Source organism: Tamandua tetradactyla, chromosome 16 (assembly GCF_023851605.1).
Source record: "Tamandua tetradactyla isolate mTamTet1 chromosome 16, mTamTet1.pri, whole genome shotgun sequence".
Taxonomy (NCBI): Eukaryota; Metazoa; Chordata; class Mammalia; order Pilosa; family Myrmecophagidae; genus Tamandua; species Tamandua tetradactyla.
In genome coordinates, this window is record NC_135342.1 from 2,565,910 (window position 1) to 2,587,818 (window position 21,909).

General features: G+C 48.7%; 1 protein-coding gene and 1 long non-coding RNA gene across 3 annotated transcripts; one reads left to right on the forward strand and one right to left on the reverse strand.

Annotated features, from left to right (window-relative positions):
• The first annotated feature begins 2,493 nt into the window (after nt 1-2,493).
• Nucleotides 2,494-6,374, forward strand: LOC143658579 (uncharacterized). Of its 2 annotated transcripts, none has more exons than XR_013163249.1 (3): nt 2,494-2,691; nt 3,402-3,467; nt 6,075-6,374. It is a non-coding gene; the product is annotated as an uncharacterized LOC143658579 (long non-coding RNA). The 2 variants fall into 2 exon arrangements; XR_013163250.1 differs by lacking the exon at nt 6,075-6,374 and adding an exon at nt 4,169-5,192.
• A 6,203-nt stretch (nt 6,375-12,577) lies between these two features.
• Nucleotides 12,578-21,159, reverse strand: SMIM17 (small integral membrane protein 17). The gene is made up of 3 exons (XM_077130673.1): nt 20,991-21,159; nt 19,758-19,834; nt 12,578-12,688 (listed from the first exon to the last, which is right to left on the reverse strand). The coding sequence occupies exons 1-3, from the start codon at nt 21,157-21,159 to the stop codon at nt 12,578-12,580; spliced, it is 357 nt and encodes a 118-aa protein (XP_076986788.1).
• Between the last annotated feature and the right edge of the window lie 750 nt (nt 21,160-21,909).

The following is a 21,909-nucleotide window of genomic DNA, read 5'->3' on the forward strand; positions in this document are numbered from 1 at the left end:
AAGGAGCTACCCAAAGAGAGAATGTCAGAAATCTGCAGAAGGTCACCCGTGAGCATTCAGCAGAGGGATCACCCAAAGCCAGGGAAACAGCTACCCACAAGGACTGGGGATACATGCTACAAGAAAGGAAGAATCTTCCAGCTTTAAAAGAAGGAAAAACACAACAGTGACCCACCCCTCACTACCCTCAGGAAGTGTTCTTAGCAAGGTCCCCCAAACTCCACCTCAGCTGGCCTTTACAGCCCCAACTCCTGGCTCTCCCTCAGTCTCAGTCAGCGCTTGCCACTATACTGCTGTATAACAACCAGCCCCACGAGTTATGGCTGGCTCTTAGATTTCTCCTATTGAAGCTCTGAACCAACCTGTAAAGAAGTCCTATGACTCTGAGCCCGCCTTGCTGTGGAGAGACGAACCCAGGACCCAGACATTCAGCCCCAAGGGAGCCCTTCCAGCCATGCCCAGCTGCGCGAGCCACCCAGGAGGAAGTCCCTTGGTGGAGCGGACACAAAGCCCTCCTTGCTGTGCTCTGCCTGAATTTCTAACACAGAGAAAAACAAAAATGAGCACAAGGACATGTATTTCCTTCTTGTACTTCCACACCATACACCTGTGAAGACAGGGCTTTTCCTGTTTTTGAACATTGTTAATACTTGTCTTAGTTTCCTGGGGTTGCCTTAGCAAAGCGACACAAACTGGGGGCCTTAAAACAGCAGGGACATGAGGGCTCACAGTTGCGGGGCCCAGGGGTGGGGGTTGGGGAGGGATCTGCTCCGTGCCCTCTCCCGGCTTTGGTGGCCGCTTGTCCACGATGCTCTCACTTAAGTCTGCTGGCCCCAAATTTCCTCTTCTTAGAAGGACACCAGCCACGGCGGATTAAATGCCCCCTTACTCGGCATGACCTCCACCTCATTTTAACTTACCAACTCCATCTGCAATGACCCTATTTCGAAATAAGGTCCAATTTTGGGGTATTGGGGCTTAGAACATCAATATATCTGTTTTGGGGACGGAATTCAATCTACCACTGTGTTAAAAAAATATATATTGTAATTTTCTGGAGTTCCAAAAACGGTTCGTAGACACCAGTGTAGAAGGTATCTTTAAAATATTAAAAAGTAACCCAAGATCAATGAGGGGGAGGGGTAAGGGGTATGGCACATATGAATTTTTTTTCTGTTTTCTTTTTATTTCTTTTTCTGAATAGATGCGAATATTCCAAGAAATGATCATGATGATGACTATGCAACTATGTGATGATATTGTGAATTACTGATTATGTATGTAGAATGCAATGATCAGAAGTTGAGAATGTTAAAAAAAAAAAAAAGTAACCCAAAACCAGAAGAAAAGGAAAGAGCCTCAGTGGGTTAAACCCCCACCCTCTACGCTCACACTGACAGGGCTGGGTCGGGTGGTAGGCGCTGCTACAGGCGCCTCTGGCTGGAGAGCTTTGGGCATGATTTTATCATGGCAAGGTCAGGAGCTTCAGAAGTATGAGGAGAAACACACAGTGACTCTTGATGTCTAGAATAAAAGAAGAATAAATTTAAAAGTTTTGAGAACATTCACGTTTTGACAGCTGACCAAATGGTTTTTAAGTTAGTGCTTAATATTTAGAATTTGAGAACTTTGCTATCTGACTTTGTAGATTTTTTTCCTTGTTGCCTTCATTTTAAATTGGTTTATGAAACTTACTGCACAAACACGGGCTTTACAATGACTATATGGACACTTTATTTAAATATGCCTACGGATAAGCTAACTAAGTTATCCATTTTTGGTGGTTCTAAGTGCATTGTTTGTTTTCTTAAATAAAACTATTTTTTTTAAAGGAACAAAAATTATAAAATTAAAATTTGGAGTGTCAAGAAAACATGCCTTCTGGTTTAGGGGGCATGCTTTTCATTTCTTGGGCATGCATAGAATGAATGCTCTGTCTCACAATCAACAGCATGCTGATTTTGGTGAAATTTGTTTGTTTTTCTATCATATGTTGCACCTTCTCTGTTCTCCCAATTATCTGGTGTCCATTTTTGAAATTGTCTAGTAAATAATTTTGGACTTGAATTACATCAATTCCCTGAGACAAATGGCTTCCAGATACAAGGACCCCCGCATGACTTAAAGGTGAACCGTGGGGTGCAAAGCTCTCTGGGTTGTGTAGCCCGGGTTAAGTGTCCTAGCCTCTCTGACACGTAGACTCACATTTCCCAGTTCCTGGACTCTACCCCTGCCATCTGCTCTTGAAGGGCCCACGGTGGGCATGGCACGTGGAAGACACGCCCACTCCCCGCCCCCAGCCGACATACCTGCCTGGGACTCCCGAACCGTCGGGGGCGCCTATACCTCGCTTGCAGGCGCAAGGCCTTCCGGGAGTTGTAGTCTCGGCTGCCCGGTGGGACGGGCCTGAGGCTGCGCGGGCGGAGCACGGTGCCTTCTGGAGTTGGAGTTCCGGAGAGGCGAGCGCAGGGCGTACCACTCCCATCGCGCACGCGCAGTCCGCGCCAGCCCGTCCCTGGGGCTCGGCGGCCGCACTTATCTATACTCCGGAGCGTGCGCTGCACTGAGGGTCCGGTGGTCCCGGGGGTCCGCGCCGGCCGGTCGGCAGTGCGGGGACTCTGGAGAACCTGACCTATATCCTCCGGGATCCTCCGGAGCCGCCGAGCCCTTCCGTGCTCGTCCCGGGCGCCGGTGTGTAGTGGGCGCAAGCGTGAGCGTTTGTGTGTGTGTGTGTGTGTGTGTTTGAACGTTCATAACCCCAGAGGGGTGTGATCCTGCGGGAGTGTAACTGTGCTTGTATGTCTGCGTGTGGCTCCGTCACGGGTGTCCCTGTGCCCGTGCAAGTGTGTAACGCGCATGAGTCTGTCCCGTGTGTTCACACGTGCGTGACTTAAGGAGTTGTTTGTGCCCGTGCAAGTGTGTGTCTGTGTGACTGTGCATGTGAATCTGACCCCCGTGTCATTGTGTGTTTGCCCGTGCCTGACTCCAGTGATGTGTGCCCATGAATGTGAAGCAGTGTGTATAATTGGATGTGGAGATCTCTGTGCATGTACGAAACTTGTTCTGCTGGGTGTGAACTGCATGGGGGGACTCCACATGCTTACTTGTGTGCAGAGAGGACAGGTGTGTCTGCACATGTGAGTCCCCACCCACTGCAATATAGTTGCACGTGACTCCACGCGTGTGTCTGAGCGTGTGCACACACACAAGTGTGTCTCCCTTTCGGTTGCCCGTTCCTGCACATGACTGCCTAGGGCTAACCCAGCCCCAGAAACCACTTCCTGGGCGCAGGGCCGGCCTCCTGGGATGGAGGTGGATACGTCCACAGCCCAGGCCAGGCCCCGCTGCCACCTGCGTCTGCCGAGCAGCCTCCTTCACAAGTCTTGTTCTTGTCTTCACAGATGCCGACTGAACCTGGCAAGGCTCCCTGAGCCGAGAAGAGCCCCCGACCCTCCTGAGACCTCAAGGTGGGTACCACCTATTGCTCTGGGCCCCAACGGGCCGGCTGACAGTTGCCCTGGGAGGTGGCCCCAGGGTGGCACTGGCCTGGCTCCCCTGAGCCCAGGCCCCCGCCACACTGCCCAGGAGGCCCCCACCCCACCCCTTGCTGAGTGGGTAACCAGTACATGACCTCATCGGGTTCAGAGGATTCCGTGGGTTGATTCATGCGAAATGCTCTGAAAGTGGTCAGGAAGTGATATTTACTGTTACCATCGTTAAACCGCCTTTTCCAGGCTTAATCTATTATGTTGCTTTCTGCCACTTTCTTCTGTGACGGTCCCCTGGCCGCTGCGCAGGCACGGTCACCTGAGCCGCCATGCGGGCGGGGGAGGTGGGGAAGGGTGGGGCTCTCCAGGCCTGGGAACCGCAGGGACAGTGGTGCAAAGGCCCTGAGGCAGCACTGTGCCTGGGTGCTTGGGGAGCGGCCGGGCTGCTGCGCTGGAAGGGAGCAGCCTTCGCAGAGGCCCGGGCGGTCCCGTAGGGAAGCACAGGCAGGCAGGTGTTATCTAACTTGAGTTTTAAGGATCCCTTAAGATCGCCTTGAGAAAAGTCTGCAAGAGGCCAGGGGAGGAGCAGCAGTGCCAGTTTGGGGGCATACGACTTAAAACATGGGAAGAAAATCTCAGAGTCCTAATTGTCAGCTCTTGATTCTGTGGTCTGATTCCAGTGAGATCTGAGAACCTCGAGGATATTGTTTAAACTTATCTTGGCTGCTCATAACCCTGCAGGCCTGACATGGCTCTCCCTGGTGAGGCCTGTTACCAGGTGCGTTCCCAGCTGGCTTCCAGGAACTTGGATTTTGGGTGCGTTCCCTCTTTTCCCAGAACTGGTAAGAGGGGTTCACAGTGCCTGAACTGTTCATGCTACTAGTATGGTTTGTGCTGAACACCCGCTTTCCTTCTGGGAGTCTGGACTCCTGGTAGGTGCCAGGCAGAGGTGAAGACCCTGGGCACCGAGTCTCGGAGGAGACGGCACTGCACATGCCGTGCCACGGTGCACTGCTGGAGGAATCGGGCGCATCCTCTGGGATGCCGCGGGGACATGGCCTGGGAAGCCTGCACCTGGTTCCCTCTGGGTTTGGGCCCACGTGCCTTTTCCCTCTGTTGATTTGGCTTTGTCTCCTTTCTCTGTACTAAATCATGGTCCTGAGTCTGAATATATGCTGGGCCCTCTCAAATCACCCAGCCTGGGGGTGGTCCTGGAGACCCCAACACACTGGCAGCTCCTGTGGTTGAAATATCTCGTCCCAAAGCCCAGTATAGCTAAAGCACGGTTATTTCCAGTGAAAGATCCAAAATGTTATTTTTCTAATCAAATACGGAAGAAACTCTTATGAATTCAAAAAGCATTTGGAAAAAATAAGACATTATTTCTCAAGAGACTGCTTCTGTGTACTCTTCCTTGGGAACTGGGATTTTCATTTATGGTGCAGGGTTTGGGGCCACACGAAAAGGTTTATAGGAAAACACACCATTACCCGTGAAGCCAGCACCTGCTTAGAGGAGGCATTTCAGTGAAGCCGAAGCCTCCTGCGCTTCCCCTGCTCCAGCTCCCTCGTTCCCCCTGAGGTGGAAACAGTTCTTTTGAATTCAGCGCTTTATCATTCCCACTTCCATAGTGAACCCTCACCACCTATGTTCATACTCACTAAATAATGTTTATTCTGCCTGTTTTACAGCCTAAATGGCCTTGCATCTCACTCCGTTCGCCCAGGTGCGTCTGGGGTCCGCCTGAGTTGGTGCCAGGGTCACAGTGGTGTGCTCACGGCTGTGAGGTGCGCCAGTCTGTGAACGTGCAGCCCTTCACCTCTCCACGCCCTTGCTGGGCAGTAGGTTTGTTTCTGGTTTGTACTACGGTCCGTCTCGTGCCTGTCTCCTTGCACACCTGTGCGCGGGTTTCCCCAGTTACACCGGAAGGATGTGCTTGCTGGGCCCAGGGAAGGTGGGGCTTCAGCCTTCCTGGAAAAGAGCAAACAGTTTCCCAAGCCAGGTTTCCCAGCGTGTGCACCCACACACAGCCATGCACCCACCCACCAGCAATGCACCACCAGCAGTGCACCCACCCACCAGCAGTGCACCCACCAGCAATGCACCCACCCACTGGCAGTGCACCCACCCAGCAATAGTGCACCCACCGGCAGTATATTCTGCCTGGAATTTGTGCCCACTTCTTCCTCTGTGTGTGGAAAAGACCAGTTTTTCCCCTCAAAAGAAAATTGTCCTACCAAGCTACAAAGGAAAATACATTTAAGTTGACAAATCATACATTCCTTGCAGGGATCTTTTAAAATTATTTTAGGTCTCACTAATTCAGTAGTTCCCAAGGACGGGCTCTTTTGCCCTCCAAGGGACATTTGATGTGGCTACTTGGGGTGGGTATGGGGCTGCTGAGTGAGTGAGAGGCGAGGGCCACTCTCAACACCCTACAACGGACAGACGCCCCCAGGCCCCAGCCCCAAATGTCCATGGTGGCCAGCTAGAGAAACCCTGCACTGCCTGCCCCAGCCCAGCTGGTCACCTTTCCCAACCCAGGACAGATGGCAAGCCTGATAGTATTTCGCTTCTTTCTTTCAGATCCGGAGTCAACATGTGAGATCCAGGCGGCAGTTCGGGAAGCAGGGATGGAGCGAGTCCTGGGCGCCGCTCTCCAAGCCCCTGAGTTGGGCGAAGCCCAGAAACAGGAGGGTCCGTTGTTGCCCCAGCAGGAAAAGGAGGAAGGCTGTTTGGACCCTGCCGTCCAGGAGGGTCCTGAGACCCAGCGCAAGTCCTCCGATGCCCTGAGGCAGCGCCCCGGCTGCGCCCCGGCCCCGGAGATGCGGGAGTGCCCCAGGGAAGGGCGTGAAGCCCAGGGATCTGGGTCCCGAGGAGGAGGAGGAGGAGGAGGAGGAGAACGCTGGAGGCCCGAGAAAGCCGTGGAAGTGCGTGGCCTGCGGGAAAGCCTTCAGCTACTGCTCGGCGTTCGTGTTGCACCAGCACATGCACACGGGCGAGAAGCCCCACGCGTGCCCCGAGTGCGGCAAGGCCTTCACGCGCCCCACGCACCTGACGCAGCACCGGCGCGTCCCCACCCGCGAGCGGGCCTACGCGTGCGGTGGCCGCGGCAGGGCCTTCGGCTTCTCCTCTGCCGTCAGCCGCCCCCAGCGGACCCACGCCAAGGAGAAGCCTCCCCGCGTGGCCCGCGGCTGGCGACACGCGTGCGCCAGAGCCCCGCACGCGAGGTCCTGCAGTGAGGCGGAGCCCGGGGACAGCGGCAACGGGACGGGAACCGCCGCGCATCAGCTGGGGGTGGGGGCGAGCTGACGCGGGGGTGGGGGCCTCTCTGTTCTCCTGACGCCGTGCGGGGGTGAGCGGGACTGGTCTGTGATCCCCCGGGAGGAAACTGAGGCTCAGAGAAGCTCCAGAAATTACCCGAAGTCACACAGCGAGGAAGTCCCAGAGACGGGCCTGGACCCCCACTCTTGCCTGAGCCCCTCCACTGCCGCCGTGGCCCCACACTGTAAAATGTGACCGGAACAAGCAGACCGGGAGAAATATTGCCGGGTCTCTGGCCAGCCTGTCAGTCGTTGATTTTATGATCGAGGAGGCGCTTGCTCAGTACATTTAATTGGGTCAATGGTCCGGCTCCTTTGGTCAAGTTGGCGTATTTACTGAGAGAGTAAAAAAGACAAACTTTAGATCAGCTTCCAAAATTAGAGAAAATTAGCAGGAGAAATCCAGATCAGTAAAAGATGTTCTAGAAGAAACAAGTCTCTCTTCCCCTGCAAAGCATTTCCCACCCAGTGGACCCTTACTCTTTTTATTTATTTTCTTATTTTTATTCCTTTACAGTATATGAAACACTGCCCCCTCCAGCTTTATTTTTCCTTTCCTAACTCAAAGTCCTGATTAAAATGGTTGTATTGGTTAGCTACTGCTTTGTAACAAATCCCACGGAATGAAGTTGTGCACTTAATATTTCTCATGAGCCTGCAGGTCAGCTGGCTGGGTTGGTTGCACCGGGCTTGGTGGGCGTTAACTGGATCCATTTCAGCCACACGGTCAAGGGTGGGACAGACTGAGGCTGAGGCTGGAGAGTCCGGGAGGGCCCCCCTCCTTGTGCCCTCTCAGCTGGGTGTGTGCTCGTGGTGGCAGGGGCCTGGGAGGGACACACAAACACTTTGTCAACCCTCTGACCATGCCACGTTTGCTTCCAGTCCCATTGGCTAATGCAAGTTTCACAGCCAAGCCCAGGGCCAGTGTGGGAAGCTGTTGGGAAGAGGGGGGTGGGGGGGGCGGCATGCTTACAGTCTTCCAGTTGCAATGGTTGAAAGAGCAGTTACACTCACAGCACGATTTTTACAAAATTATCTCTATAGTCTGAGTGCAACTGACATTTAGTCTCACGCCAGTCCCCAGCCACCTAGTTCTCACTAGAGGCAGAACTTCCTGGTTTCTTTCCAGCATGGTTTATGCACATCTAAGAAAATGTGCATGTGATTTTTTTTCTGTACATGCATAAAAATGCCAGAAAGGCTTATGGTGCACCTTTGTAGGCAAATGGTAGCATGTGGTCCGCAATTGTCCATCTTTGTTTTTCCCTGTTTCTTGTATTCTAAGACTTTGTATTAGCAGACAAGGGGACAAGGACGTTATCTTTTCCCATAGTAGGGGCATAAGACTTCTTATGTCACAGAACTACTTAGGATTGTTTCAGTCTCCTCACTGTGCACTTGTTTGGTTCCAGAAAAACCGCTGAGAACTCTTCCAGCCTCTTCCCAGCCCTGTCTTTGGCGCTACCTGGAAAAGGACTTGACTCTTGTGTAATGGTTCAGTCCATAAATTGCCTGATTGGTAAGATCAACTGGGCTCGCTCTACAGGAAAAATAACCCACCGCTTTTTTTTAAAAAAAAAGAAAGTCTGCAAAGTGTAAAGTACAATAAACACCCACATTTGATCCTACATTCAATATTTTTAACATGTATCATATTTTGTAATGTGGTTATTTAAAAATAGATCATGAAGATATCTCCAAAAACATTTCCTAGATGTATTTTAAAATTAATTACTGAGTGATCTAACTTCATCCCTAAATACTTTAGCTTGCATCCCTAAAAAAAAAAAAAGACTCTTCTATACAAGCACAAATCTATTATCACACCTATTGATAATTATGATTATCAATAATTCCTTAATATCATCCGGTGTTCAATCCATATTCAAATTTCTTGGGTCTCCCCAAAAAAGCTTTAAAAAGTGGTGCAATTTACAGGGGAAAAAATGTTGTAAACCTCCAAACGACTCCTTTCGGTGCCCGGCGCGGGCGCCCGGGAGGGGGGACACTGCGTGAAGGGCTCCGCCACTTGGAGGGTGCGGGGTGCGCGTGGCTCGGCGGAAGCCAAGGAGAGACCCCGACGCACACGAGTCTCGTGGGACACACGCACGCGGCCCAGAGGGGCCCCACCCGGGAAGCCGCGCAGGGGTGCGGGGCAGACCCGGGGGGAACGGCCGGCTTTCTCACCTGCGTCCGGGGGCCCGGGGGCCGGGGAAGGTGGAATATGGACAGGACGCGGGGAGAGATTAGGAACTGCTAATTGTGAGGGATGCGATGATGCTATTGTGGTTATTTAGGAGACCCTTTTTCTTTTTCTTTTAAGGATGGAAGGGTGACGGGGGTTGAAGTTGAATGAATGAAGGAGCGAAATGCGACCCCGGTTTACGGTCGGGGGCAGAGATCAACCCCCAAGAGACGGGGAGAAGCAGGCGCAGTGGCAGGAGGGCTGCGGATCACGCGGACTCGGGGAGAACTGCCGGGACGGGGGAAGGGGTCTTGGAGGCAGTGCGGGGGTTGGGGCGCCGTGGGTGGCGGGTGGTGGGCGGGGCCCGGGGGCCGGCGGGCGGGGCCGTGCGCGGAGGCGGGGCTGTGAGATGGCGGGCGGGGCCTGCGGGGGTCCCCGAGCCTGTCCCCCAGGTGGCCTGCAGCGGTCCAGGGCCGGTGCGCACCTGCGCGGACTTGGGCGTGAGCCCCTTCCCCGCGGGGAAGGGGCAGGGGCGAGTGTGCGCGCGCCTGCTGGGAGTCTACCCTGCGCGCCTGCTGCTGCAGGGGGGGCCGGGACCCGGCGAGGATAACCCGCCCTGAGCCCCTCCGTGCCTTGGTCGGGAGCCCAGAGCTAGCGGAGTCTCATAGCAGACGCCTCCTGCGCTAAAAAGAGGTCAGAGTCTGTCCTGAGCCCCCGCAACTGCCCAAGGGGTCGAGCCCCTGCCGGGAGCTATCGAAAGAGATCATTTTCAGAGCTTTCAGAACTGCAGGAAAGGTAAAGAAAACAACATCCCAAGTTATCCAGTGACGTTGGAAGAAGCCGCCCCTTGGTGGTGATGCGTAGCCCTTCAACCTAAAACTGCCCCGCTGAGGTCGGGGCTTCCGCCGGGAGGAGACAGTCTCGTGCGGAGAAGTCAAAGACCCCGCAACCACCCAGCGGGGTGACCCGGCTACTGGGATGATTTTAGATTTGCCATATTTGTCAGATTAGTCGACATTTTTCTCCCCAGATACTGTTTCCAGATACTTCCTCGTGTCCAACATGTCCTGTTGAAGCCTCACGCGCCCGGGGCTTGGGGTTGGGAAGAATGGGGTCCCCAGGTGGCGTGGGTGCGAGGAGACCCCTAGCCAGGTCTTCCCGGGACTCGGTGCCTCCAGGGGCACGGCGACGGGGGAGGTGTGGACGCGAGCCCGTCCAGCACCTTTACACTGAGCTCCTTTCCTTAGAGTCAATGAGCCCGAGTCCGGGGTGGGAGGAGAGAGTACCAGGCCTTTTCCTGCCCTAATTTCGCTAAGTGTGTCAGAGATGCTGCTGAAAATCCAATTAACAAATGGCACAAAGAATTTGAAAGCACAAATGTGTGTGTGTGTGTGTGTGTGTGTATATAAACACTTGCAATATATGCATATATTATTCCATATAAACACAATCAAAGAAGAATTTTTTAAAGAGCAGGATGGTGATATCAACCGGTATTAGACAATGTAAAATGTAAGGAGTGGGATTAAATTGGTTAAAGACAATCATTTTAAATGTGACGAAGGATTCAGTGTCCAGTGTTAAGTAACATTTATTGAGGGCCTCCTGTACGCCTGGCCCTGTGCTTACTGTTTCACATATATTATTTAATTGGTAAAGACATAATAATACTTTAGTTGTAGACATCAAATTCCGTGGCTGCTAATACATAAAACAAAGATTATAAAAATATATTGGCAGAGGGTGGGCCATGGTGGCTCAACAGGCAGAGTTATTGCCTGCCATGCTGGAGACCCCAGTTCGATTCCCGGTGCCTGCACAGTATCAGCATTTCATACAAACCCTTGGGTTTGTGACACATAGAGCACGCCAGAATTAAATAACACATGAATCTGAAGAGTATAATTGATAACAGCTAACTGACAGACATGTAGAATTTTTAACTGAACAGACAAGAGAACATGTGTTCATCTTAAATGTCCATGAAACATTTATAGAAATTAGACATGTTCGAGGCCACAGTAAAAGCTTTGTAAAAGGTTTTGAAAGTATATACTTTATGTATAGGCCACATCCTCTATTCACAGTGGAGGAAACAAGAAAATGAAACTATTTTTAAACAAAAAGTAAACCCAATCACTGAGTTTTGAAGCACTCTTTAGAAACATGATGGTATTATATTTAGACACAACATAAACAAGAACACAAATGATCACACTTTAAAATGTGGCCAAGGCTATAACCAGAAGTTCATTTATATTGTTAAGGATATTATTCTACCAAATTTTTAAAAAAGACAAAATACATGAATTAAGTATTCAACTTAAAAACTGAGACAAGGAATACAAAACAATTTTTTTAAAAAGAACCTAATACATATTAAAGGAAAAAAACTGTTTACAAATGAGAGATATAACGAATGTAAATAAATCCTAGCGCTGGTTCTTTAGGAAAAAAAAATAGTGAACTAGATAAATCTTTGACAAATGTAATGATGGGTAAACTGCAAACCGAAGCTGAAAGGAGAATGGGGATAGAACAAATATGGAAGATTTGTGTTTAATTATAAAATCCTGTACATAATTATAAGCTGATATCCAAAAAGCTCAATGAGAAGAAGAACTTCCTAGAGAATAAAAGAAAACTGCAAGTGGAGACCTGGATTTGATTCTCAGTCCATGCACTTCTCAAACAAGCGAGCAAACAGACAAACAAAAAAACAAACAAACAAAAATTCAACAAATGTTGCTGCAATAAGAGGATAATCACATGGAAAAAGAATGAAATGTGATTTTCATTCCCCCACCATGCAGCATACAAAAAAAAAAAAGGAAAACTGTATGTAATCAAAATTAACCCAAGAAGTTGAAAGTCTCAATAAACTGATAATGGGGGAAGAAACTGAGAAAACTGTCCAAGAATTAGCTGAAACTTTTACTAGGCTCTAAGACCTGATGACTTTACTGGTGAATTCTTTCAAAATGTCAAGGAATTGATAGTTCTCAGCCATAGAAACTATTGAAAATCATTAAAAAAAAGGCAAATGTTCCTTAAATCCTACTATGATTCAAGCTTCTCTAGGATACCAAAATGTGACAGAGATAGCACCAATCTCACATATGAAGGTAGCAAGAATCCTACATAAAATATCAAGGAAGAGTTCACTAGTGGAAAAGACTGGTGCACCACATCAAAAATGTTATCATAAGAATGCAAAGATGCTTTGATCGTAGGAAATTGACTAACCACATTTCATCAACCTTAAGTTGCACATTTTTTTCCCTTCTCTGAAGTCAGGATGGATGTTCCAGCTGGTGGCATCTTATAAGTAAGTAGCATTTTTTTTCTTTCTTCGTGACATATGAAATATGAGTCTCACAACTGATAATGTCTTAAGTTCGATGAAATATAGTAATGTAAAACCTCACAGCAATAGGTTAAATACAAAAGGAAAAAAAATCATTCTGATGGATGTCTGAAAGGCATTTGATAAAACTCAGTACCCATTCCTGGTTTTTAACCAGGACACTCCCTTCACATAACACAGGGCATCTACTTCAAGGTTGCGGCCAGCATCGTAGTTAAATGTGAAACATCATAGGCATCCCCGTTAAAACCAGGAACAAAAAGAGTACACACACTACCAAGACGATGGTCGTTTGTTGTGGAGCTTTCGACCACTCCACAAAACCCTGAAACAGAAACAAAACAGTGTAGGTATTAGAAAGGAAGGGGCCATCACTGTTACTTGCAGGAAAGGGGGTTATATAAATGGGAATGAAAAAATACATCAATGGAGATATTTTTAAATTAAAAACCACACAACAAAGAGACTAGATGTAGGAGCCAAGGGTTAATAGAAAACCTGCGGAATTTATTGGGAGCGACTGGCTTCAGAGTGGCCTTGGCAGTAAACTGTGGAAACTGTTATCTGCTTACTTGGAGGACAACATGAAAGGGACAGAATGTTTGTTTTTCCTTAAGCCCCAAAGGCTTTTTAGCTATCACTTGTATGTAACAAATAATATACTGAAAAGCAGGCTAGGTCAGCAAAAGGGCTGTGAGAAAGGATATAAAATAAAGCATCTGGAGCTCTTCGGGGCCGCAGTCATCTTGTCTGTCTCATACATCTTGTGTGTCTGTGTGTCTCATTCCACAGAGTTACAACACTAGATATAAGATAAATATACAAAAGTGTATTTCCTACTAGTGTAGGAAATTTCAGAATAATAGTACTTCTGATGAAAAGTTCAAACTTTCATTGGCCAATAAAGTATGACAATTTTATATACCCCTGAATATATATTGGCCTAACATCTCTTTTGAACTCCTGACTTACATATCTCAGTGTCTAGTTGCCATGTCCACTTGGATATTTAATATCTCTAATGAGCATCTTAAACTTTACGTGTCCCAAACAGATATCTTAATAGTGGATTACCCACCCACCCCCAAAAAAGCTCCTCCTGAGTTTTTCCCCACATCGCTCCTCCAAGCAGCTCCATGCCTCCAATGGTGGCATCCCTGAGTCTTCTCTTCCTTTCCTTACACACATCCAAGTCATCAGCAAATGCTACTGGACTTACCTTCAAAATACATCCATGATCTGACCACTTCCACCCCCTCTGCTGCCACCACCCTGGTCAAAGCCACCATCTCCTGGTTTCTTTTCTCAATACTCCCCACATTCTCTTCTCCATGAGTCAGCCAGTGTTTCTTCTAAAGTTGAAGACAGATCAGGACACACTTTGCCCATGGCTCCCATCATATACCCAGTCCTCACAGTTGCTTCAATGCCCTCTGAGGTCTCTGCCGAGCTACTTCCCTGAATTCCTCACCCACCATTTCCTGCTTTCCTCATTCTGCTCCAGCCACACTCCTCTGAACCACTGTAGTAACGGTTTCTTCTGCCTGGAACGCCTTTCCCCCAGATATCCTTAATGATGGCTTCATCATTTCTTTCATCTTTTGGTTTTAAACATCACTTCTTTAGAAAACTCTTCCCTGGTGACTCTGTTTAGAACAGGAAGCCCTCGAACACCTCCCCAAGGAAGACCCCACCCTCCATCCCCAACTATATGTTTATCATCTGATGTCACTCAGAATGTCATCTCCAGGAGGACATTTGTCTGTTCACTGCTGTATCTCCAGTGCCTCAAACAGTATCTAGCCCCCTATATGAGTTCAGTAAATATTTGTCAATTGGGTGAGTAAAAAAAGGAAAGATGTACCATGATGAAGATGTGATGAAGATGTAAGACAAAATATTTAATAATAACAATTCTCAACTAATGTTGATTTTAATGCAATAGCTATTAAAATATCAGAGCGGGGTGGGGAACACACCTGACATAACGTGGATAGATAGGCAGTAGTGAGCATCAAAATAAACCCTGTAAGAGAAGAAAAATGGAGGGGATGCATACTATGGGATGTTAAAACATAGCACAATTTATTGATGGAGGTCACACCTCTAATCTCTAGAACAGGACCACACAATTCTTCCTTCTAGTCTGCTGTCCCCCTCTGGAGGCCAATTCACTTCAAACCTTCCCTTTACAAGCAGAACCCTAGAGAGAACACCCCCCATAAACAGTTCCCAAACATGGCAGGGCATTAATAGTCTCTTGGGGAGTTTTCAAATATCCTGGACCCACCCTTAGATGTTCTGGTTCAGTACATGGTGTCACAAGCCAATTCCTCAGAATACATAAACATATATCCTTTTGGTTCTGCTTCTCGGGAGAACCCTGACAAAACACCGCCCACTCACCTTTGGATCCATCACACTGTCTCCAGGTAAATAGGCATCAAGTGCCTCCTGACATGATGCACCGAGAAGGGCACAGAATCACTTTTCTGAAGTTCCTGCCCCCACTCAAAAAACAAGGAGGGAAGGAAGGGAGGGAGGGAGGAAGGAAGGAAGGAGTAATAACCTACATCTAAGCATAAGGAAACAGGAAACAAACCCAAACAGAGACTTTCTACAAAACAACTGGTAAGTACTCTTCAAAAGTGCCAGTGTCAAGAAAGACCAAGAAGGCTGAGGAAGCATTCCAGATCCAAGGAGACTAAGAATGCACTTCAGCCAAAGTCCTATGTGGTCCTGGGCAGGGAAAACTGCAATAAAGGACACAACAGAAGACAGGAACAGTGATAGCTCAGATTGTCCCCCTCCCTGGAACCCTGGAGCCATGCCCCTCACAGTGGGACTTCATTGTCCCCCATCAAGAGTGAAGACTACTTCTTGGCTCTTGCGTCTGGACTGGCTTCTTGAACAGTTGTGGCCCCTAGAATGTAGTGTAAGTGATGATGGGAAGATGCCTTCTATCTTCTGCTTTCTTTTTTGGAACAAGCCCACACCAGCCAGCTGGAGGAAGAAACATCAGTTGTCCCTGATGGGCACACTCTCAACCAGCCATGCCCTAGCTGACCCTTCGCATGTAAGAAGGCCCACCCAAGATCAGCAGAATAACCCACCCATCCAGTCACAGACACGTGAGCCCAGCCGAGACCAGATGACTGAAAGACTCAGGGTGAATGCTTATTGTTTTAACCCATGGAGCTGTGGGGTCATTTGTTACACACCAATAGGTGTGACTCATACAGGAATTATCAGAATGATTAACAAAATCTGAAGATGTGAACATATAGTAGAGGCAATACTTAAATTCCTGAATTTGCTAATTGTACTGTGGTTATGCAAGAGAATGCCCTTATTCTTAGGAGATAAATGCTGAAGTAATTAGGAGCACAAGGGTATAAGACCTGCAACCCACTCTCAATTGTTCAGGCAAAAATAATAGGAGGCTGTATTAGAGAGGGAGTGATAAAGCAAGTGCGGCCAAATGGTAAAGTTGGTGACTCTGAGTAAAGGGTACTTTTATTATGTTCTTTGTATTATTCTTGTGAATCTTCCGTGGGTTCAAAATTATTTCAAAATATTTTCTAAATGTTAACCTTAACTCCTTCTTGCTTCCATTGGCAGATCAATGTGTGGGCATCTCGCTGAAGTCACAGCCATACTTCACCATCATCCATCCACCCATCCGTAAGCCCCACCGAAGCAGGCCATGTCCATCTTGCTCAGTGAGGGACCGTGGCTCCCCAGACAGGGCCTGACCCAGAGATGTGCTCCATCAAGCCTGTGAGTGCACCCAGCTGGGGAACGAGTGAATGAACGAGTGATGTCACGAGGGTCTCTTCCAAGCAGCATGCCCAAAACCAACCCTGCCATTCTTCCAGACTTCCTCGTTTAATCCACATTCCGGACGCTGGCACCTCCTGCTGCCCTGTTCCCAAGCCAGAGTCCAAGCGTCACCCTGCATCTGCTTCTGCCCCGCTTTCCCTCACCGTCCAGCTCCCACAGGTCTGGAAATGCCATCGCTTCCACTGTCCCCCGTTCCTTCTCCTTATCCCCAGACTGCCCGAGGTCTAATCTAGCCCTACCACTACTCTCAGCATGTGACCTCGAACAAGTCATTTGATTTCTCTCTGCCTCGGTGTCCTTATCTGTAAAGGAAGGGTGACCCTTACATTAACTACCTCGCAGGGTCGTTGCGAAGACTAAACGAGTTCATCACAAGAAGTGCTGAGAACAGTGTCGGGCCCCTGATACACCCGGGGTAAGTGCCAGCTCTTATGGGCATCAGTTCCACCATTTTGTTCTAACTGGCGCTCCTGCCTGGCTCCTCAGCCTCCCCCCAGCCTCATCCAACCAACCTTCCTTCCACACAGGCCACCAGATGGGTTCCTGAAACTCCTCAAATCCCTTCTGTGGCTCCCCAGTGCCTACAGGATGCACCCAACCTCCTTAGCATGGAACTGGGCAGCCAAAGGGGTCCCATTAACACATAGTCAGAACACAACCTCCCTTTGTCCAAGATCCCCCTACAGCCATCCCTGCACTCAAAGGGAAGGCTAAAGCCTCACTGTGGCCAACAGGGCCCTGGGTCACCCTCCCTGTACCTTCTGACCTCATTTCCGATTGCTCCCTCCACCAGGCTCCAGACATTCTCACCCCCACCTCAGGCCCTTTGCACTAGCTCTGCCACGTCACCTGGAGTCCCTTCCCCTACATGTCTGCCTGTCTCACTCTCCCACCTCCTTCAGGTCTTTCCTCAAATGTCTCCTAGTCAGCAGGGCCTTCCCTAAACACTCTTCTTAAAATAGCAACCCCACACCCATCCCAATTCCCCAACCCCCTTCCTGCTTTATTTTTCCCTAACAATTATTGCCATACAGCATAATAAATACTTTAGCTGCTTGTTTTATTTCTAGTCTTCTACCTCGCTGCCTCTAAGCCCACTGAAGGCAGGGGCCACTTCTCTCCTATTCAGTGTTGTACCCTCGAGGCCTTGAGCTCTGCACAGAGCAGGTGCCAATAAATAGTTGTGGATGAGTCAATGGTGTCACCCTATTTCCATCCCCATCTCCCACTGCTTACCCCTGAACTCCAATGTTCCCCCAAGGCTTGCTGTGTTGTGCCCTCATGCTTCTGCATGTGCTGTTCCCTCTGCCTCCCCTGCTCTGGCTGGGAAATTCTCATTCATCCCTAAAATCCCAGATCTGGTGTCTCTTCCTCTCTGCATCAAGAATAAGCCCCCCTCCAAGGGTGAAAGTCTCCCTGGCAACGTGGGAGATGACTCCCAGGGATGAATCTGGCAATGGCACCATGGGATCAGCAATGCCATCCTGACCAAAAGGGGGAAAAATGTAGCTAATAAAGTATCAGTGCAGAGAGAGTTCAAATAGAGTTGAGAGGCTACTCTGGAGGTTGCTCTTACTCAAGCTTCATTTAGACATCACTACCTATCATAACCTACCAAATCCCGACCAGGACCATTCCAGCCAATCCTAAAGAACACCTAGGGCAACATATAAGATTCCACGCACTAGGGTAACTTTCCAGAAACCTACGATCTCCAGATGGGTCCCTGGTCCAGATAAGTCCTGAAATGCAGAGGGCCCAGCCTCTCCAGAACATCAGATAGTTCCATCTCCCTATCCCATTTTAGTGACAGACCCTTCCAATATGAAAAAAGTTAGAATAGGCATAGCCCAAACACCCCTAAAGAGTGGGAGAAAGATCAAAGGTGATGGTGGAGTTATTCAGAGAATGTAGGGTTTAACAGATGGGTATGATTGCTGACTCAGTATATTGATATTTCTTTTAATCTCCAGCTAAAAATCTAAAATTGTGGAATTGTACCCCATATCAAACTCTGAAATTTTTCTACAACTAACTGTTGCAGTGCACTTTGAAATTTATTGCATTTTTGTGCATATGTTATTTTTCACAAAAAAGAAGAAATAAGTCTTTGTGATGATGAATGCACAGCTGTATGATGAGACTGTGAACCACTGATTGCACACTTTGGATGATTACATGGTGTGTGAATATATTTTATGTATATATATCAATTAAAAAATGGACGGGAGTAGATGAATAAAATGTGGTATATACGGTGTAATGGAATTTTATCAGCCATAAAAAGGAATGACGTTATGATACACACTACAACATGGAAGGGATTGAATTCATCATATTGAATGAAATAAATTGTACACAAAAGGACAAAAAAAATGAACAAGCCCCTGGGCCCACAGAATTCATTCTCCCTCCTTTGGACTATGATGTGGTAGCCAGCACTCATTTCTGTACTACAATGGTTTGTCCTCCAGTTTGCTTCCCCTTGAGTCAATAAATCCCTTTTCCGGCTTGAGCCTGTCTGAGTTGGATTTGTGGCATATGAGCAGAAGTGGGGACTCACACTCTCCTCGACTCTCACATGCTGCTGAGAATGGGTTATATGTATTTTCTAAAGTATATCAAACAAAAGCATAAATAAAACAAGCACAGGTTTTATTTCCCAAATTGATGTCTTATACCCCAAAAGAAAACATTAGGTCTTCCTTTAAATGAAACATATGTGCGTAATGTGTTGTGGTTTTTTTTTTTTTTTTGGTATTACTTATGGTATTTGGATTCAAACCACATAGATGATTGGTAGATAAATGAATATATAGGTGAATGAACAGTTGAGTGGGTGGATGAGTTAATAGTGGATGAATGCATAGTTGGATGGGTTGGTGGGTGGGTGGGCAGATGGATTACGAATGGATGGGTGGGTGGATAGGAGTTGGTTGGATGAGTAGGTAAATGGGTGGGTGAATAGTAGCCAAATCCTTAACACAGCTTGCTAGTAGGATATGGATGAATGGGTGGGGAGATAGATGAGTAGATATGTGGATGAATGGTTAGGTAAGTTTAATGGATGGATTGATGTCAGATGGATGAATGTAAGGATGCATAGGTATGTGGATAACTGGATATACGGATGATAAAACAAGGAAATGGATCATAGGTAGATTAAATTTTGGATGGATGGATTAATGGACAAATGAATGAATGAATGGTGGACATTTGAGGGACAGATGGATGTACGGATGGGTGGATGTATGGATGCCTGGGTAGACAGATGACTGGATACATGGATGGACAGGTGGGTCGGAGAGTCTAATGGATGGACTAACAAGTGGATAGACTGATGGACAGGGATGTGAATGGATGGATGAACTTATGAAAGAAGGTGGAGGTGTGGGGATGGCATTACACACACCACATGCCGTCTCTCCTTGGTTCCTATTTTAGGAATACCGCTTCTTTCTCCTGGGAGGCTGCTTGGGACTCACAGGCCTTAACAGATCTTTGACAGGCAAGGAAGCTCCAAGAAAGGAAGGAAATGAGAAGCTTCTCACCTGGGAGTCCTCTGACTCATCCTCGTCCTCCACAGAGCTCCAGTCCTGGGAAAGTGTGATCTCTGCAGTAGACAGGTCTGGGGGCAGAGGGAAGGGTGTGGAAGACAGGAGCCATGAGTGGCCAGGCAAGCATGCTGGGCCCCTCCTGCGCCTACCCCTTTTCAGGACACTCTATCTCCTCTACCCCACTCCACCCTGGAGGTCCCAGTGAAGCTGAGAGAACGAGAGACCTGAATTCTGGTCCTACTTTGCCCCAACCGCCTGGAAGACACAGCATTTCTCAACCTCAGCACCACTGACATCTCGGGCTGGATAATTCCTTGGTGTGGCAGGGACGGGGTGGGGGACGTCCTGCGCGTGGTAGCACGCTTAGCAGCATCCCTCGTCTGCGCCAACCAGACGCCAACAGCACCCCTCCCCCGTCATGACAACTGAAAATGTCTCCAGTCGACATCCACTGAGTCAGAGAAATCTTTGTAAAATTACAAATGACGTCAGGCCTTTCTGCTCTTCAAAACCTTCCCGTGGTTTCCCAAACTCCTGACCACGGCCTTCAAGATGGAGCCTCTCTCCACCCCTGGGTCTCTGCGGGAGTCCCGGGGGCCTCGTGTACACGGCTCGTTTCCAGCACCGGCCTCTCTCTGCGCCACGGGCTGCCCGCAGTGCGCCTGCCGAGCGCTTGGAACAGCTGATCCCTTCCCATTTTCATCCGGCGTTCCCTGACTACCCTCAAATCGCCCTCTATCAATCACCCTGCTTGATTGTCTTCTAAGCTTTCAACACCATCAGACACTGCCTTTCTTGATTATTCCCTGCAGTGTGTACCGTCTGCCTCCTAGGGCCATCTTGTCCACGTCTCTGTCTTATCCCCTAGCAAGACACCTGACACGTAAAGGTGCTGGCGGTAGACTGTTGCATCAAACCTGCTCACTTCTCCCTCCATCCACACTCGTGGGCCGTTTCCTGCCTCACTGAGTCCGTCTGGGCTTGCACAGGTGCCTTGCTTTGACCGAGGAGAACTGCCCACTAGGGTTAAGCCAAATTTTTGACCCACAGAACAAAGGACAGACAGCTGATTGTTGCTTTAAGATAATGTTTGGGGTGATTCATTACAAAGCAAAAGCGGACTGACGGCACCCGATAAATATTTGTTGAGTGAGGGATGAGTGCTGAGCCTCTCCCTTGGCTCTTCCCAGCCCTGCCCCCCTCAACTCACCTGGGCCTGCCCCTCACCTTTCTCATCACCGTCACAGCTGCTGGCCCCCACCTCCACCACCTCCCAGTCCTTGGTGACAGTGGGCTGCAGCGGCTTCTCCCAGCTCCTGCTCTCCCGAGGCAGCAGCGTCTTGGCCCTCTCTGGCTCCAGCAGCCCCCGTATCTGCTCAGGCCTGAGACTCTGCATCTCCCAGAGAGGTGGCGCTCCTAAGACAGGCCTGGGACTCAATGAAGCCTCTCACCTTCTCCTTCTCCCCTCGGTTCCAGGATCCCAGCACAGTCAGAACCTGAGGGACTGACAGTTAGTTAGTCATTCAACAAACAGTCACAAAGAGCCAACCGTGCCCCCCGGCACTGCCCTGGGCACCTGAGAGACAACAGATCCCTGCTCTCATGGGCCTTTGTTCTAATGCAAGGAGAGAGACTGGCAGTAAGAAATGAAGTACACAGCATGTCACATGGCGGCAAGGGCTCCGGGGACAGAAAAAGCAGGGAAAGGAAGAGGGAGCATCAGGGGCTTTCAGAGGGAGGGGAGGGACTCTTTCCTTTGTTGTCCTTAAAAAAAAAAAAAAGATGTACCACCAGGTGGTCTGATTTTAACTGAAGATTCTTCAATTTCCTTATTCTACATCTTGTTAACCTGGGTTCAGGAGGTTACCTGCCATGATCTTAGTATAATGCCATCTTCTTGTAGCTATCGCCTTGAGACACTAATGCTTCTTTTAGTTTTGTTTTAGGAAGTTATATGTATCACCAACCTTGTATTACTGACTGCCCTCAAGAATATATATATTAGAAAAGGACTAACCTCTGTGGCATGAATAAAAAGCTTTTGTACCCATTTTTTCTCTTTGCCTAGGTTTATGCAAACAGAAACTGTTATAATAGACTTTAAAATCACAGAGCAGATGCTGTAGTTTCAAAGAGGAGTTCGCAA

Coding starts and splice junctions, on each gene's coding strand:
- SMIM17 (XM_077130673.1), bottom strand. CDS start 21,159: ATGCAGAGTCTCAGGCCTGAGCAGATACGGGGGCTGCTGGAGCCAGAG. Junction 19,835..20,990: donor CTGTGACGGTGATGAGAAAG/GTGAGGGGCAGG, acceptor CTCTGCCCCCAG/ACCTGTCTACTGCAGAGATC. Junction 12,689..19,757: donor ATGAGTCAGAGGACTCCCAG/GTGAGAAGCTTC, acceptor TTTCTGTTTCAG/GGTTTTGTGGAGTGGTCGAA.